The 15,476-nt window shown below is 42.2% G+C and overlaps 1 protein-coding gene across 1 annotated transcript in view; it reads right to left on the reverse strand.

Annotated features, from left to right (window-relative positions):
* Positions 1 to 1,066: 1,066 nt before the first annotated feature.
* LG12H17orf67 (linkage group 12 C17orf67 homolog) overlaps positions 1,067 to 15,476 on the reverse strand; it is a 43,489-nt gene continuing 29,079 nt past the window's right edge. Inside the window, exons 3-4 of the mRNA XM_073606645.1 lie at positions 8,320 to 8,464; positions 1,067 to 1,718 (exon numbers count right to left, since the gene is read on the reverse strand). Coding sequence (XP_073462746.1) covers positions 8,348 to 8,464 — 117 coding nt within the window. The 3' untranslated portion in view covers positions 1,067 to 1,718; positions 8,320 to 8,347. The remainder of the gene's footprint in view (positions 1,719 to 8,319; positions 8,465 to 15,476) is intronic.

Here is a 15,476-nt window from a genome sequence, read left to right on the forward strand (position 1 = left end):
TTTTGATCCAATCTTGAGATTTACTTGATGCTTTCTGAGGTTCTTCTGTAAGGTCTATATTTTGTAGTATTTTGTTCAACTTTAGGCAGGCCATACATTATACATTTTTGACGTTCAGCCAGTAGGTTGAACAAAAAAAAAAACATGCGCCTATTTCCCCATCCACGCATTTGAGATGGATGGGTGAATCACTACCACTGTGCTATTGTGTTCTCATGGTGTGGAGCCTTCCCGAACTTCAGAACGCAATGATCAGTGTTGCCAGCTATGGCCGGCAGCACTTATCATTCAGAAGAAACCCAACAGAAGTCAATCTAACAATTGATAGATTAACTTCTGTCCAACCAGTGTTGTGAATGGCCCAGTCAAAGTCCAGACCTAAATCCGATTGAAAATCTGTGGCAAGACTTGAAAATTGCTGTTCATGGTCACTCTCCATTAAATCTGACAGAGCTTGAGCTATTTTGCAAAGAAGAATGGGCAAAAATTTCACTCTCTAGATGTGCAAAGCTGGTAGAGACATCCCCAAAAAGACTTGCAGCTGTAATTGCAGTGAAAGGAGGTTCTACAAAGTATTGACTTGGGGGGGCTGAATACAAATGCATGCCACACTTTTCACATATTTATTTGTAAAAAATGTTGAAAACCATTTATCATTTTCCTTTTACTTCATAATTATGTGCCCCTTTGTGTTGGCCTATCAAAAAAATTCCCAATAAAATACATTTACATTTTCGGTTGTAACATGAAAAAATGTGCAAAATTTCAAGGGGTATAAATACTTTTTCAAGGCACTGTATAAGCAAAGGGTTCCCTGAGATTGGAAAGGGTTTTCAAGGGTTCCTTTGTATTGAAAAGGTTGAGAAAGGCTACTTTAGAATATCTCTGAGGTTCTGGAGTTGGGCCTTGATATTCCTATTTTTAAAAAAGTGGTGCAGCCTTTTAAATCAATGATTACAAACAGGATTCATTCAGATGGCATCATAAAACAAACAAACAATATCAATGAAAAGACTAGATAGGTCTAGATAATTACAAAAGATGGATAATTACAAAAGAAGGACAATTTTTTTAAAATTTGCAGTGAATTTATTGTAGCCTGTTTAATTAAAACTTCCAAGGTTATACAGTAATTCATGCAGATATACAATGCAGTACCCTATATAAAAGCATTTTTATGTTGTACGTATACACTTTTTTACATTAATATGTTATCAGAACAGAACACTACCAGGAATTTACTTTATATAGTCAAAATTTCAAAAGCTTGTTTTGCATTATACCCCATTCTTCTACAAGAAAAAAAATGATATTTTGTACCCTTCTTTACAAGGCGTATAATGTTACCCACTTTTGAAAGTATAGTCTAAATTTTTGGAGCCACACAGCGGGTAAGGGTTCAGGTAATTGCATAAATGCATTGCCCCAGTATTGCACATGAAAATATTGAGATATATCTTTCCTCCACTTAATAGACATTTGTTATTCTGATCATTCTTAAATGCAAAACAGAACACATAACTCAATATGTTAAGAGGTTAATTGGTTGCTACCACTTCAAAGCCGGCAGTCGGGTTTAGTTGACTTCCACCATGAACAAGCAGTTTGGTCCACTACATGTGTCCTTGCTCACATAGGTATTTCAGACTTCAGGGCATTTAGCTTGAAGGATTCAAAAAGGATTTTTGGTGAGAGTACTTTGAGGTCCTTATCCAGATCTAAAAGAGAAACACGTCTTTTACAATGAAATATTGAAAAAGGAGCTAAAACACCACTTGCTGGGTAAAAATACAGTGCAACATTATTACACATTACCAAATACAATAGAGGTATCCAACCTGCTGCCCAAGATGGGTATGAATGAGGCCCAACACAAAATTGTAAACTTACTTAAAGCGGAGTTCCACCCAAAAATGGAACTTCCGCTTTACGGGAGGGTGACCCCCTGACATGCCACATTTGGCATGTCATTTTTTTGGGGGGGGAGCGGATACCCTCTTTTTAGAGGGTCCCAGCTCTCATTTCCTCCCGGCGCACCGCGGCACCGGAAAGGAGATCACCTCTCCCCCCTCCCTCTCGGCAATCATCTGGGACACGTCACAGGTCCCAGATGATTGCCCGGCCAGTCACGGTGCACCGCGCGGCTCGGGCATGCGCAGTGTGTGCCCGGCTGTGAAGCCACAGCCAGGCGCCGACAGTTACAATGCCGGTGCCGCAGAGAGGAGGGGGAGACGAGCGGGGCTTCGTTCCCCCGCATCGCTGGACCCTGGGACAGGTAAGTATCCGATTATTAAAAGTCAGCAGCTGCAGTATTTGTAGCTGCTGACTTTTAATGTTATTTTTAAGCAGAATTCTGCTTTAAAAATGTTGATCTTTCGGGAATTTTTTGTAAAAATGCATTTACCCTTAGCCAACGCATGTGGCTGAAGAAAAAATTGACAGTGTCTGTTTGCTGGACTTTTATCTTCCCAAAGAAAAATATCCCACTCTTCACAATCACGCCTTACTCACGTCATCAGTTTTTGGCAGCACCTATATTTGTGAGCAACTATTTTCAAGGATGAAGCAAATGAAGGGCAAAATTAGAACCAAGATATCTGATGAGCATCTTTGAGAATTAATTGAGAATTGCTACTACATCCATTCAACCAGATATTGATGTGTTCGTTTATCAAAAACAGCGTAATATATCGCACTAGTTTTATGTTTCCCTCTTTTAAAAAGATTACAAAAAAAATGAAGTTTTATTACCGTACTCAGAGAGGTACATTATCTACATCAGCGATCGTTAACTTGTGATCTGCCTGACTTTTCCTGCTCATCACGGGCCCTGTACAGCCTTCCTGGCAGGCGGCCTACCCCCCCATACCCCCCCGAAATTATCAAAACAATATTTTCACTAAAAATACACTACAATCCTTATTAGTGGACACAGACATAACATAACTTACAAAATTCTGGCTAAATCTAAAAGACAAAACTGCATTGAGTTAATAAAAAAAGTTCTGTGTGTAAATAGGGTTTTTAAATGTGGCTTATGCTGTATGCAAGCAGCCTATGTTACGCTATGTATGAACGCAGCCACAGGTCCTATATTGACAGGCGTGTGGGTGCAGGTGTATGGCCAAACACAGACAGTGTGCAATCGGAGCCACTCACCCGCACCTGCACACTTATCAAATTTGGACATGCGGCTGTGTTCATACAGTCACTGCAACCTCAAAGAATAACAGGCGGCTCCAGCCACACAAACAAACTGCTTTTCACACTGTATGGGCCAGAGAACCCGTGTGAATGAGCCCTTCATTTCTGTATAATTTTTTTACAATTTTTTAAAAATATGTTTTACAATTTGTTATTTATTTATTTATTTTTTTAATTATTCTTTTGATTATGATTTTTTTTTTTTTTTTTACAACGCTGTTGGGGGGGGGGGGGCTTTGGTGAGAAAGTGGTGGTGTTTCTCTGTCTCCCTTCTTTGAGACAGAGAAAGGAATTGAGGACACAGATTCTTCAATTCCTTTCTCTGTAGCCTCAGTTGCACTGAATTTGAATAAACAGGAGACAGAGGCTCCTGTTCATTCATAAACCGAAGCAGTTAACACAGTTTACTCTGCTTCAGGTTTGAATGGACACAGGAGAGATTGGTAGTGACTGCTCACAATGTCCAATTCAGAAAAGGAAGGATCTGATAAATTAAATATTTATTGGCCCCTTCCACTGTCCATCTCCCTATGTACCCGCAGCAGCCGGTGAGAGAGGAAAGCAGGCAGCACAGGGGGGGCTGGGCACATGAGGGGAATGGGGGGAATTAGATGTGGGCAGCACACAGAAAGGAATCAGTGTGGCAGGGTAGGAGGACAATTACAGAATGATGCACTGTGTCTCTCCCTCCAGCAGCTGAAAGCCGGTGGGAGGGAGAGGGGAGAAACCAACTTTCAGCTGCTGGAAGGAGAGACATAGACACAGTGCATAATTCTGTAATTGTCCTCCCATCCCGCCACACAGATTCCCCTGCTGTCCGGGCCCCCTGTGTACAGGAGGACTGCTGGTAACCCCCTGTCAGCGGCCCTGGAAGGGGACACTCCGGTTTGAGAACTGTGTTGGGGCATATGCAGTGGATGAAGAGGACAACTGGCAAAGCCTACTAACATTCATTTTTTAAAAAGTATTGTTATCCTAAAACTTATTGTGAACTGTTAGACAGAGTCAATTTGGTTTGTTGCAGGCTGGCCGGAAAGTGAGCTGGGAATTTTTGTTTGTTGTCTTTCGAAATGCGTTGCCCTTCCATGTGCTCCTTGCTGCAAAGGCCAGTTATAGGTTGGGGTGGTTGCCATTTGTTTATTGTAAAACTTTCACTGAACTAAAGCAAGTATGCATATCGAAAATTATTTTAGGTCAATGATTCTGAAAGGTAAAGGTTATTAATAGTGGCCTCCATAATTTTCTCACTACAGGTTGCTCTTAGATTTATCCATTAACCTAACCCTAAAAATAACACCTAAAAGTGAACCTGTGTCCAGAATATGCACATAAAACTATTTACATATTCGGAACAAAGAGTAGAAACACTGGAAGTAGACGTCTTTTTGAGTCCACATGTTTAGACATTCTCGCATTCCCCCTGCTTGTTCCTAGCAAGAAGTGCTGCTGGACGCTTCCTCTGAGGCCATGTTTCGAAAAGCTATATAAAAGCTAAGTTCACCTCTCAGACCATGTTTCATGCTACACCCATATGCACAGATTTCTAAGCCTGAACCCCCTGAAAGTGTGATAGCAGCAGACTGGCATTTCAAGTAGCTAATGAGAAACACGGCGAAGTCTTAATTTTGCGTCCCTGCCTTAGAGACTGTATAATATATAAAATATGTGCTGCCACTCTCACTCAACTGCACTTACAATTTTCTCTTGGTACCCCTGAGAAGTACTACAAATACCTGTTGATCCAGTGAAGCCCATCTAATGCAGCTTTCTGAGATGGGGTGGCAACAGTGCTGCACTGCTCCTGAAGCAGAGTTGATATTCTTATGTAGGCTGTGTCTACTTTAGGCAGGGGCAATCTGTATTTCCCTCTGTAGGTGGTGCTCGACTGAAGCGGCAATGCAGAAGGGGAAGGAAGTTGTGAGGAACTTGGTTCCTCTATGATTTCCTTGATCACAGGGAGACAGCTATCCAATTGAATGCTGGCATCCAACGTGATTTCAGTTGGCCATCTTTGGTCAGGCAGAGTCTATTTAAGACTCCGGCTCCGGGATTTGGCACATTTTATGCGAGTGGCTATTGTAAGTACAGGTCCCCGTCTGGCAGATAGGGAAATGTTCTGGAGGAAGACGGCAATGTGGGGACTACGTCTACCTCACTTCTGGAAGCCTCCTCTTTGGGTGTGGACCAGCCAGGCCAAATTCCGCTCCTCATTGCAGATGCTGTTGGCATTTTTCAAGTCTACAAACTGCTGTTACAATTCATAAGTGGCTCCGGAAGGTCATGCCTACCCTCCAGGCCTAGTTGTACTGTGTCTTCAATAGATTACGCTTGCCTATATTGAACTGTGTGTTTACTGCCCGCCACACCAACCTGCACCTTTCTCACATGCTTGTACCACAGTGGGTTGAAAAAATGTTGCAAGGGGTGTGACTGTCAGCATTGTCACTGCCGATTAACAAACCTGTAGCTTGTCAATCAGTACTTCGCCACACCTAGCCCCACCCACTGCTTTCTGGATTGACAGCACTGCCTCTGCTGATAAAACTCTTCCACTGTGAGCTGCAGTGTTGGAGGGGAAGTGTGTGAGACACAAATGAAGGAGGATTTGGCTCAGAGAAGTTATAGGAAGATTTTTACTTTTTAAGTGTTTTGCATCACATAATAACTGGATTTGGTAGTTGCTTAGGCTGTCAGACAGGAGCATTTAGTGTTATTTTAAAGGTGCAAGAGCTGCAAAGAACAGCAATACTTAATTACCCCCCCTAAGAGATATGTCAAGCAAATTACAGGAGACCTTTAATGCTACATATTAATTATACCACTGATTTAATAGCAGCAAAAAACAATAGGTTTTCACCCAGGCTATGTGTGTTCCTGTCATGTATTCACAGCGGTATAATTATGTGCTGCTCTGGATTGCTGCGTATGAATGTGACTTGGACTTTTAAAGTGTATTTTTAGCCTGTTTCAATATACTTAAATCGATGCATTTTTGCTACAAGGAATTAGACAACATAAATAAAAGCCATGAGGCTTAGTTCAGATTGTAAAGGAAATCTATCATGACTAAAATGTGAAATATCCATTGCTGACATTTTTTGAAGGTTCATGCTCCGGATACTCACATCCCTGCCTAATATGTGATGAGCCTAAAACAAGCATGTGCAAATCCAGAATCTGGATAAGAAGATTGTGATCTGACAGCACCACCATAACATGCCGCCATCCCTAATATGTACATACAAACAAAAATTCTGGTCATGGGACTTTAAATGAGGCATATCACAAAATAAAATTACAAAAATAGAAAATGTATTATAAAGTTTATTTAAAAATTCATCGTAGAAGCACATTTCATGTTTAGCGAAATACATAGTACAGAATAAAAATTGATTTATGAATATAATTAAGAGCTGAAAAAAATGGCACATGATTATTCTAATAAATTCATACAAAAATAATACATGGTACAATAGACTAGACAAATGCATGATAGATATAAAATGTAAGGCTCAGACTGACATGACGTATAGTAACTCTACGCGTTTCGTCACTCATGTCCACTCTTGAGAAGTATGTTGCCAAAATTCTCTGTGAATATAAGTATTTAATAAAAGATGTGTAGGGGTAAATATCCCTATAAGGGGAACAAAAAATAATATAACAGACTTTGTTATATTATTTTTTGTCACCCATATAGGGATTTTTACCCCTACACATTTTTTATTTATTACTTATATTCACAGAGAATTTTGGCAACATACTCCTCAAGAGTGGACATGTGCCACGAAACTCTCATGCCCCGTACACACGATCGGACATTCCAACAACCAAACCGTGGATTTTTTTCTGACGGATGTTGGCTCAAACTTGTCTTGCATACACACGGTCACACAAATGTTGTCGGAAATTCCGAACGTCAAGAACGCGGTGACGTACAACACGTACAACCTGCCGAGAAAAATTAAGTTCAATAGCCAGTGTGGCCCTTCTGCTTGATTCCGAGCATGCGTGGAATTTTGTGCGCCAGAATTGTGTACACATGATCGGAATTTCCGACAATGGATTTTGTTGTCGGAAAATTTGAGATCCAGCTCTCAAATTTTTGTTGTCGGAAATTCCGACAGCAAATGTCCCATGGAGCCTACACACGGTCGGAATTTCCGACAACAAGCTCACATTGAACATTTGTTGTCGTAAATTCCGACCATGTGTACGTGGCATTAGAGTTACTATACATCAAGACAATCTGATCCTTACATTTTATAGCTATCATGCATTTGTCGATTCTATTGTACCATGTATTGTTTTTGTATGAATTTATTAGAATAATCATGTGCTATATGTCAGCTCTTAATTATGTTCATCAACAATTTTTATTCTTTACCATGTATTTCGCTAAACATGAAATGTGCTTCTACGATGAATTTTTGAATAAACTTTATAATACATTTTCTATTTTTGTAATTTTATTTTGTGATATGCCTCATTTAAAGTCCCAATACCAGAATTTTTGTTTTTTTGTAGGTGTGTGCTTATTCCAGGTCAGTGACCAAATAGACAAATGGGCAGAGCAACAGCAAAAAAAAAAATGGGTACAAAACCAAATTGAGGGACAGAAGCATGGTCAAACAGGGTAGGAGTTAAGACAGGTTACGGAGAGAATCATGGTCAGACAGGCTAGGGGTCAAGGTAGGCTGCAGAAAGATTTGTGAACAGACAGGCTAAGGGTTGAGGCAGGCTGCATAGAGAATCGTGGTCAGTCATGCTCGGGGTCGAGGCAGGCTGCAGAGAGAGGCGAGGTCAGACAGACTGGGGGTCGAGGCAGGCTGCAAACAAAAGCATGGTCAGACGGGCTAGGGGTCTAGGAATGCTGCAGAGAGAATTGTGGTCAGACAGCCTAGGGGTAGAGGCAGGATGCAGAAAGAAGTGTGGTCAGACAGGCTGGGGGGCAAAGCAGGCTGCAGACAAAAGCATGGTCAGAAATGCTAGGGGTCGAGGCAGGCAAAAGGCAGAAGCATGGTCAGACAGGCTAGGGCTTGAGGCAGGCTGCAGAGAGAAGCGTAATCCAAAGTACTGTCAAAGGTCAGAATTCAGGAAACAGAAAAGGGATACCTTCATAGGCCAGGCTGTCTTGCTGCTATTAAACAGGGTTGACAATGTTGCGATTGCAGTGAGGCTGGCAATGGGGGTTCCACCAATGCTCATAGAATTGTTCCTCTGATCTCTGCTCCAGACGCTGGAGATACAGCATATACTCCTATAAAAGACAGAACAGGCATGCTTTATCTAAACCGTGCTTTAAAGCTTTTGTTTGTATTGCTCTACATCAAGTCAGATAGGTAAGGTATGGGTTAAACGTTAGTAAGGTGCCATGGTGAGCTTTTTTACTATGCTACATCAGAAACAAAGATCTTCATGACATCACAGTTACAGTCCAAGTGCTGCAAATAAGGTGACTGCCAGCAAGAGCTTAAAGGGTCAGTCTACCCAAAAGTGATATTTTTTTTCTTAAACAACTCTTTAATCATTTAAGAAGAGCACAGGTGAGGCAGTATAACAGATATACAATATAGCATATGCAGGTACACAAAAAAAAATAAAATGAAAAAGAAAAAAATCACTTGTAGTAGTAAACACAGGGGCATACAGAGTGCATAGCATTTATTGTGCAGGTATGTAACCACGTCAGTAGACCTTAGGGCAGTGATGGCGAACCTTGGACACCCAAATGTTTTGGAACTACATTTCCCATGATTCTCATGCACTCTGCAGTGTAGTTGAGCATCATAGGAAATTAAGTTCTAAAACATCTGGGGTTCCAAGGTTCGCCATCACTGCCTTAGGGTAAGAGGCACAAGTGAGGGATCATCCCGGGGTTCACTGACTGGCGCATTCGTCCAAAGCATAACAACATGTGTATCTAAGGGAAAACCCTAAGTACCACACATGGGTCCAGACTATGCTGAATGAAACTGGCAGCAGTTGCTCTACACATCAGCACTATCTTCAACATCCCAGTAGAGGCAGTTTCCAGCCATTTTTCCCATATTTTGATATACTTGGCGGGGCACCCTCTATGAGCATACAATATTTTCTTATAAGGTAAGGTAGCGTTAACAGCAGCCATCCATTCACAGATGGGAGGCAGCACCCTAAGCACATTTCGGGCAATTAACATTCTAGCCATAAATAGGGATTCTTTTAGGAAGATGTGAAGGAATTTGTCAGTATCAGGATCCGGAAACAAGCCTGGTAGGCTTTGCTTAGGGTATAATGTGAGAGGGGAGCCTATTTGATCATGCAGAAATTTGATTACCTGAGACCAGTAGCCCTGTATAACTGGGCAGGAAGAAGTCTACGCCTTGACAATACGCCTATAGGGGGCGGGGCTTACGTATTGACATCACATCACGTCCATCTCGGGAAACTGATGCTTGTATGCCTATCCAGCCAGCATGGCTTTAAAGTTTCATTCTTATCCCATTGGATCCACTATAATCAGTCACTTGTTATTTTTTTATGGACTATGATACATATATATTTCTTATGGACTCTTAGAGATTCATGGATTGTTTGTGCATGGTGATAATGATGATTTATGGTTAAGCACTGGATCACACACATATATATTGGTTTATTATTTATTATAGCATACTTTGTAGCGCACCACTGTATTGGTAATTTTATTATTGTCCCCAAGTCGAGTGAAAGCACTTTTTAGTGATAGTGGCTACTTATATATCCAAATTTTTTAAAATTGTATTTCTATTCGCATTTCTTTACACTTTCTATTTGATTGTGCTGATTGATATTTGGTTTAATAAAAGGTACCACTAGATTCTCCACACCTTGGACATAGAGGGCTGTGATTTGCACAATATCTCGCTAGACGGGAAGAGGTCAGGTAAGATCTATGTAGTATATATAGCTGTGTTAGGCAGTCTGAGAGTTTAGTGGAGACCAATTTGCAGGATTCATCCCATTCCTCATCCTCCAGCAATACCCACGTCTGCCACCCATCAGCTTCTCAACTGATATGTTAGGGTTGTTGTAGTTAGTGTTAAAAGCAAGGTAGGCGTGGCGCTATTACTCTTTTGTACACCCTTCATACTTTAAGGCCCCTCTGATTTGGCAAAGGCAGATTGTGAAACACACTAAACCCCCTTTTTTGTTTCTGATTAAAAGGTTTCAATTATGGGATGGTCTCTAAACAGGTTATTATTATTTAGCTCCCACTTATATCACCAGGTCCTAATCCTCAACACTTTCATAAATTCTTTTATTTCCTGATATTCTTTCATAATTAGATCAAAAGAGTAATAGCGCCACGCCTACACCTTCCTAATTCATCTTATGCTCCACTTAAGTGGTAGTAATTTGTAGAGGCAGCAAGTTTTCTCTTTTGCAAACACTAGGGCATTCATTTGCCCATTCATATTACCTTTACTTTATATCCTATTTTATCTTATTTAATTTATTGTCACACTGTGTTTGTGGAATCTGTGGCGCAGTATCATCTAACGTTTCTCAGTCAGTGTTAAAAGACAATTATAGAATGTAAAGGTGAGTTTTGTGAAAGGCGCCTTAAGTCTCGTACACACTGCTAGTTTTTTTGTGTTTAACCCAGTGGGTTGAATGGAAAGAACCTGACAGGTCTTTCAATGCTGGTTTCTCCCATGGCCTCTCATGCCCTGACAATTTGGGACACTTTGAATAAGAGGGGAAGGATTGCTCCGTCGACTTCCCCTCTGGCACCACTGGGTGGCTTCCCCTGGTTTAATCCAGGGGAACATCTGTCCTTCTTTCGGGCGTGGGCAGCTGATGGAGAGTCCAGATGTGGTAGATTTATCCAGGACCAAGGCTTGCTGCCATTAGCGACCCTAAGGGAACAATATGGCACCTTCCCAATGGACGAGTGGCGTTATAGACAGCTCCAGCATTTCGTTAGGAGTCTACCCCATGGAGTTCGTTCTCCCACTCAGGCATCACCCTTCGAGCGCTTATGTATGTCAACCTCCGCTATCCCTCACTCAATATCGGTATTATATGACTTACTGCAATCCATGCACAATGAGGGAAAGCCGGGATTCATTAGGGATTGGGAGAGGGACCTTCAGCACGTTTTTACTAAGCCTCAGCTGGACCATCTGTATAGCCTCACACACTCCAGCACAGTAGACACAGAAATGCAAGGGAACAGCTACAAAGTCCTAACCAGATAGTATAGGGTCCCGTCCAAACTTGCTAAGATATACCCATCTCTTTCAGACACATGCTGGAGAGAATGTGGCCTTAGAGGCTCATTTCTCCACATCTGGTGGGAGTGTCCCAAATTAAGACCTTATTGGCTGAATATTCACACTCAGATGAAAATCATTTTAGATCTGGATCACCCGGACTCCCCTATGGAGTCTCTTTTGCATTTCCCCACCATTCCTTTCGGCCATTACTGTAAGTCGATACTACCACATTTGCTTAATGCGGCCCGAAGGCTAATCCCAATATATTGGAAGAAGCCTCAGGTACCTACCCGCGCTGAATGGATAATTTTAGTCAATAATATCATGGCTGCGGAGGAATGGATGGCGAAGTATAAGGACAGATACGAGAAGTTTTATTCAATCTGGGCTATCTGGATACAATATACCAGTCTGGCAGTGTCATCCGTTCCGGGACCCTCACATACGAAGTTAGTTTACCATGCTAAAAGGTGTAACACCCCCTTCTTTTGTTTTTAATTTTTGTTTACAGTTTATTTTGTTTTCATTCTGATTTATGTTTCTGATTTCTTTGCTGGGCCTGATCTCTGCTCTTGATTGAAGGTTCTAATCTCCCTCAGGGATGTCCCGGAGGGAACTGTAGGGGAGATTCATAGATGTGTGAAATCATATGATGCTATAGTGAGATGACGATCATACATCCCTCTGAAATGATCCCTCAATGTGTGTATCCCTGAGTTATGTTTTCTTTCTGTGAAAATGTATCCCAAAAGGCAATCTATGTAACATACTTTATTCCTTTTCTATCTGTATGTTGTTTAATGAAAATTTGCTTAAAATAAAGATTATATAAAAAAAAAAGAAAGAACCTGACAGCTCAGGTTGGAGCCGCTGTACTAACTATCCAATGTTATAACGGTGATTTCCCCTGCAGTGTTATTGTGTTCTGACAGGGGGGCGGCCCCCCACCAGAACAGTCCAGTCAGCGCTCTCAGCCATTGGCTGAGAGTGCTGAGTGAGAGCTGGTCTGCAGACCGTTTTCAAGTCATGACCCTTCAACAGAAGCCGGGCCGACCGGCTGCCATACACATGGGCTTAGTGTCGGACAGTTTCTATTGAACCGGCCGGTGTCACCTGACATTTGGCCACTGTCTACTAGCCTTTACAGTCCTTTCACATGTGTGTCATAAGTTCACTCAGGTTTTTTGCTTAAGAAAAAAACTGATGAAACAGTTTGCATAAGTTTGCACATCCATGTTCAGTTCAGTTTACATCTGTTTTTGAATCTGTTTATTTTAGCTGTTGCAGAAAGCAATTATAGGTGACAAACAATAAACAAAAAATGTTTCTTACCTAAAAGATAGACATAAACAGAGCAGACCTAAGCGGATGGCATCCGTTTACATCCATTCAGATCTGTCTAAACGTAAAAGGACGCAGCCTTGTTCCATTTAAAAAATCGAGCCTGAATGGACACAGATGTAGGCAGATGATCATCCATTTACATCCGCCCGCCCATAGACATACATTGTGGTTCAGCCTAGACTTGTCTGAAAAACTGACAGACAAATCCAGACTGAACGCCCGTGTGAAAGGGCCCTTAAATGCAAAGAACAACAAACCTGGAAGAACGTTAAAAGAAGTCACTTACAATTACCAAATTAGTACTTGTAGCTGACATATGATGATTGTTCTGTATTCTATAAAATGACATATAACCAAATTACCGTAATTTTAGCATGAAAAGGAGTGAGGTTTTAGTTAAGATTGTTATTACATTCAAACTTTGTGTATGTCATACATGTATGAGGTAATCAAATTTCAATAAAATATAGTACATACTGTATATTCATTGCATGCAAAGTTGTGTTTTTGTGAATATTTCTGGGGAGGGGTCCATAGCTTTTATCGGGAGATGCCGGCCACCCCTGCCCGGGACCAAGCCGCAAGCCGCGCGGGGAGATTAAAAATGGCTGTCCCAGCCGGCCAGCTTGGGTTTAGTCTGCGGTGCCTCCTAGAGCCGGGGCCGGCCCTGGTTGCCGGATTGACGCCGGGGACCATGCCGGCCACCCCTGGCCAGCCTGTGAACTGCCGTGGGAGCCGCCTGGAGCCCGGTTAACTCCGGTCAGCCCTGGCCGGTCTATGATGGGTCCTGGGTGCCTCCTGGAGACGGATTGACGCCGAGGTCAATTATCAAAAAGGTATAAAATATTTATTGTAGTCAAAAACATGTGGTACTCACCCAAAAATTAGGTCCAGGGTATGAGAACCCCCAGATAGGGAAACACATAAAAGCACTTAAAAAAAAAAAAAAATGCATGACAGGCATACTGATGCCAGCGGCAACAGTACTTCTGAATTTATGACGGACATCAGCGTCATCCTTTCCTCCAACACCCCATGAGACGGAAGGGTCCATTAGGCATTCGGCACATATAGGAATACCAGCATTCACTTTAGCTGCCCGTGTGCCAAGGGACTAACACATGAAAGCACTACCTTTGGAAATCCTAATTGTCAGAGTATACGGCATTAGTACCCCTTTGGCCAGTACACTTGGCGTCCGGACAACTCTGTTCATTGTTATATATTATTTGTTTGTCTTTTGTTTATGTAAGTATGCCTGTCATGCATTTTTTTTGAGTGGTTTTACGTGTTTCCCTATCTGGGGATTCTTCTCACACCCTGGACCTAATTTTTGGGTGAGCACCACATGTTTTTGACTACAATAAATATTTTATAACTTTTTGGAAATTGACCGGTCCACACTCTTTGTCTTAGCCATCTTGTTTCCCCACACTAGGGGGATATTTTTTCTTGTATGGTATAAGCATATGTAGCGCTGGTAGATTTTTATCTACCGCTGATAGGTAAATTTAGTGGGTCGCTTATTATAGGAAGTTAGATTTGCCTCTGTTCCAGCTTGGCTGACGTTGCATGCAGTTCCACATTGTGCCGGTGGGTGTCGTTGTCACCATCGGCAGGTTTTGGAAAAGCAACGTGTTGAAGCGAATGAGTGCTCCTCTTTCCCGGAGATAACTTGGTGGAGGTGGTCCTCCGAGTTACATTCTGGGAGAGGGTATTTATGGGACAGACGCCATGTTTTAGGGTTCGTTTTCAGCCACCTGCTGGCCCTCCTGGCCGACAGGTATGCACTAGAAATACCACCTCATGGTCCTCCGTTCCGGAGGCCCGCGTCGCTGCGGCGTGTGGGTGGACCCAGAAGCCTGTCTGGGGCCTACCACAGCAGCGGAGGAATGGTCCTGAGCTGTCTATCCTGAGTGAAGAAGCTGGACAACCGAGAAGATCCCAGGGGAGGACCCGTCATGGAAGGATCACGCAGAGTGCTGGTCTGGAGAGGGGCCTGGTGACTCTGTTGGAGAACGCATTCCGAAGTAATCCTACAGTATAGAACTGCCGGGTTGGCTTAAAGGTTCAAGTACTGTATCTGACATTCACCACAAACCAATACATCCTGTGGCAGAGGATCGTATGGGTTTTATTCCAGATAAGTATGTGGCAGAGACTTTTGTTCGTGCTACATACTGGCAGCTAGGCAAGTGAGAGATGTCTATCCAGACGGGCAAAGATTGAATCCTACGAAAGGGGGACTATTCAATTGCAAGTGTTCAATTACAAAGAATGTTCTGAAGAAATACAACAGAAGGGTATTTGAGCTTCCCTGCAGCTTTCCTACTACCTCTTTCCTGCTACTTCCCTTGTTCGTTTTATTAAAGCATTGGAAAACCTACTCAAGTGTTTGGTGCTTATATCGTCCAGAAGTAAACTCAACGGAACCCTAGACCCGGTGCCGGTGAAACAGAGGTGTCGAGAGTGAAGGTAACAAGTCCGCTTAAACCAGCAGCTCCACCGAGAGTTAGTGTTACACATAGTTACATTGATCCAAGCTAAACCATGTAAAAAATGAAAGCTTTAATAAAATATAAAAAATCCACTCACAATGCGGTATCCGTTGAGCTGTATAAGGATTAGCGGATTCGCCACACAATCACTTTTATCGGAGGCGGGAGAGGACTCCCCCTCCCGCTG

The sequence above is a fragment of the Aquarana catesbeiana genome, linkage group LG12, assembly GCF_042186555.1.
Source record: "Aquarana catesbeiana isolate 2022-GZ linkage group LG12, ASM4218655v1, whole genome shotgun sequence".
Taxonomy (NCBI): domain Eukaryota; kingdom Metazoa; phylum Chordata; class Amphibia; order Anura; family Ranidae; genus Aquarana; species Aquarana catesbeiana.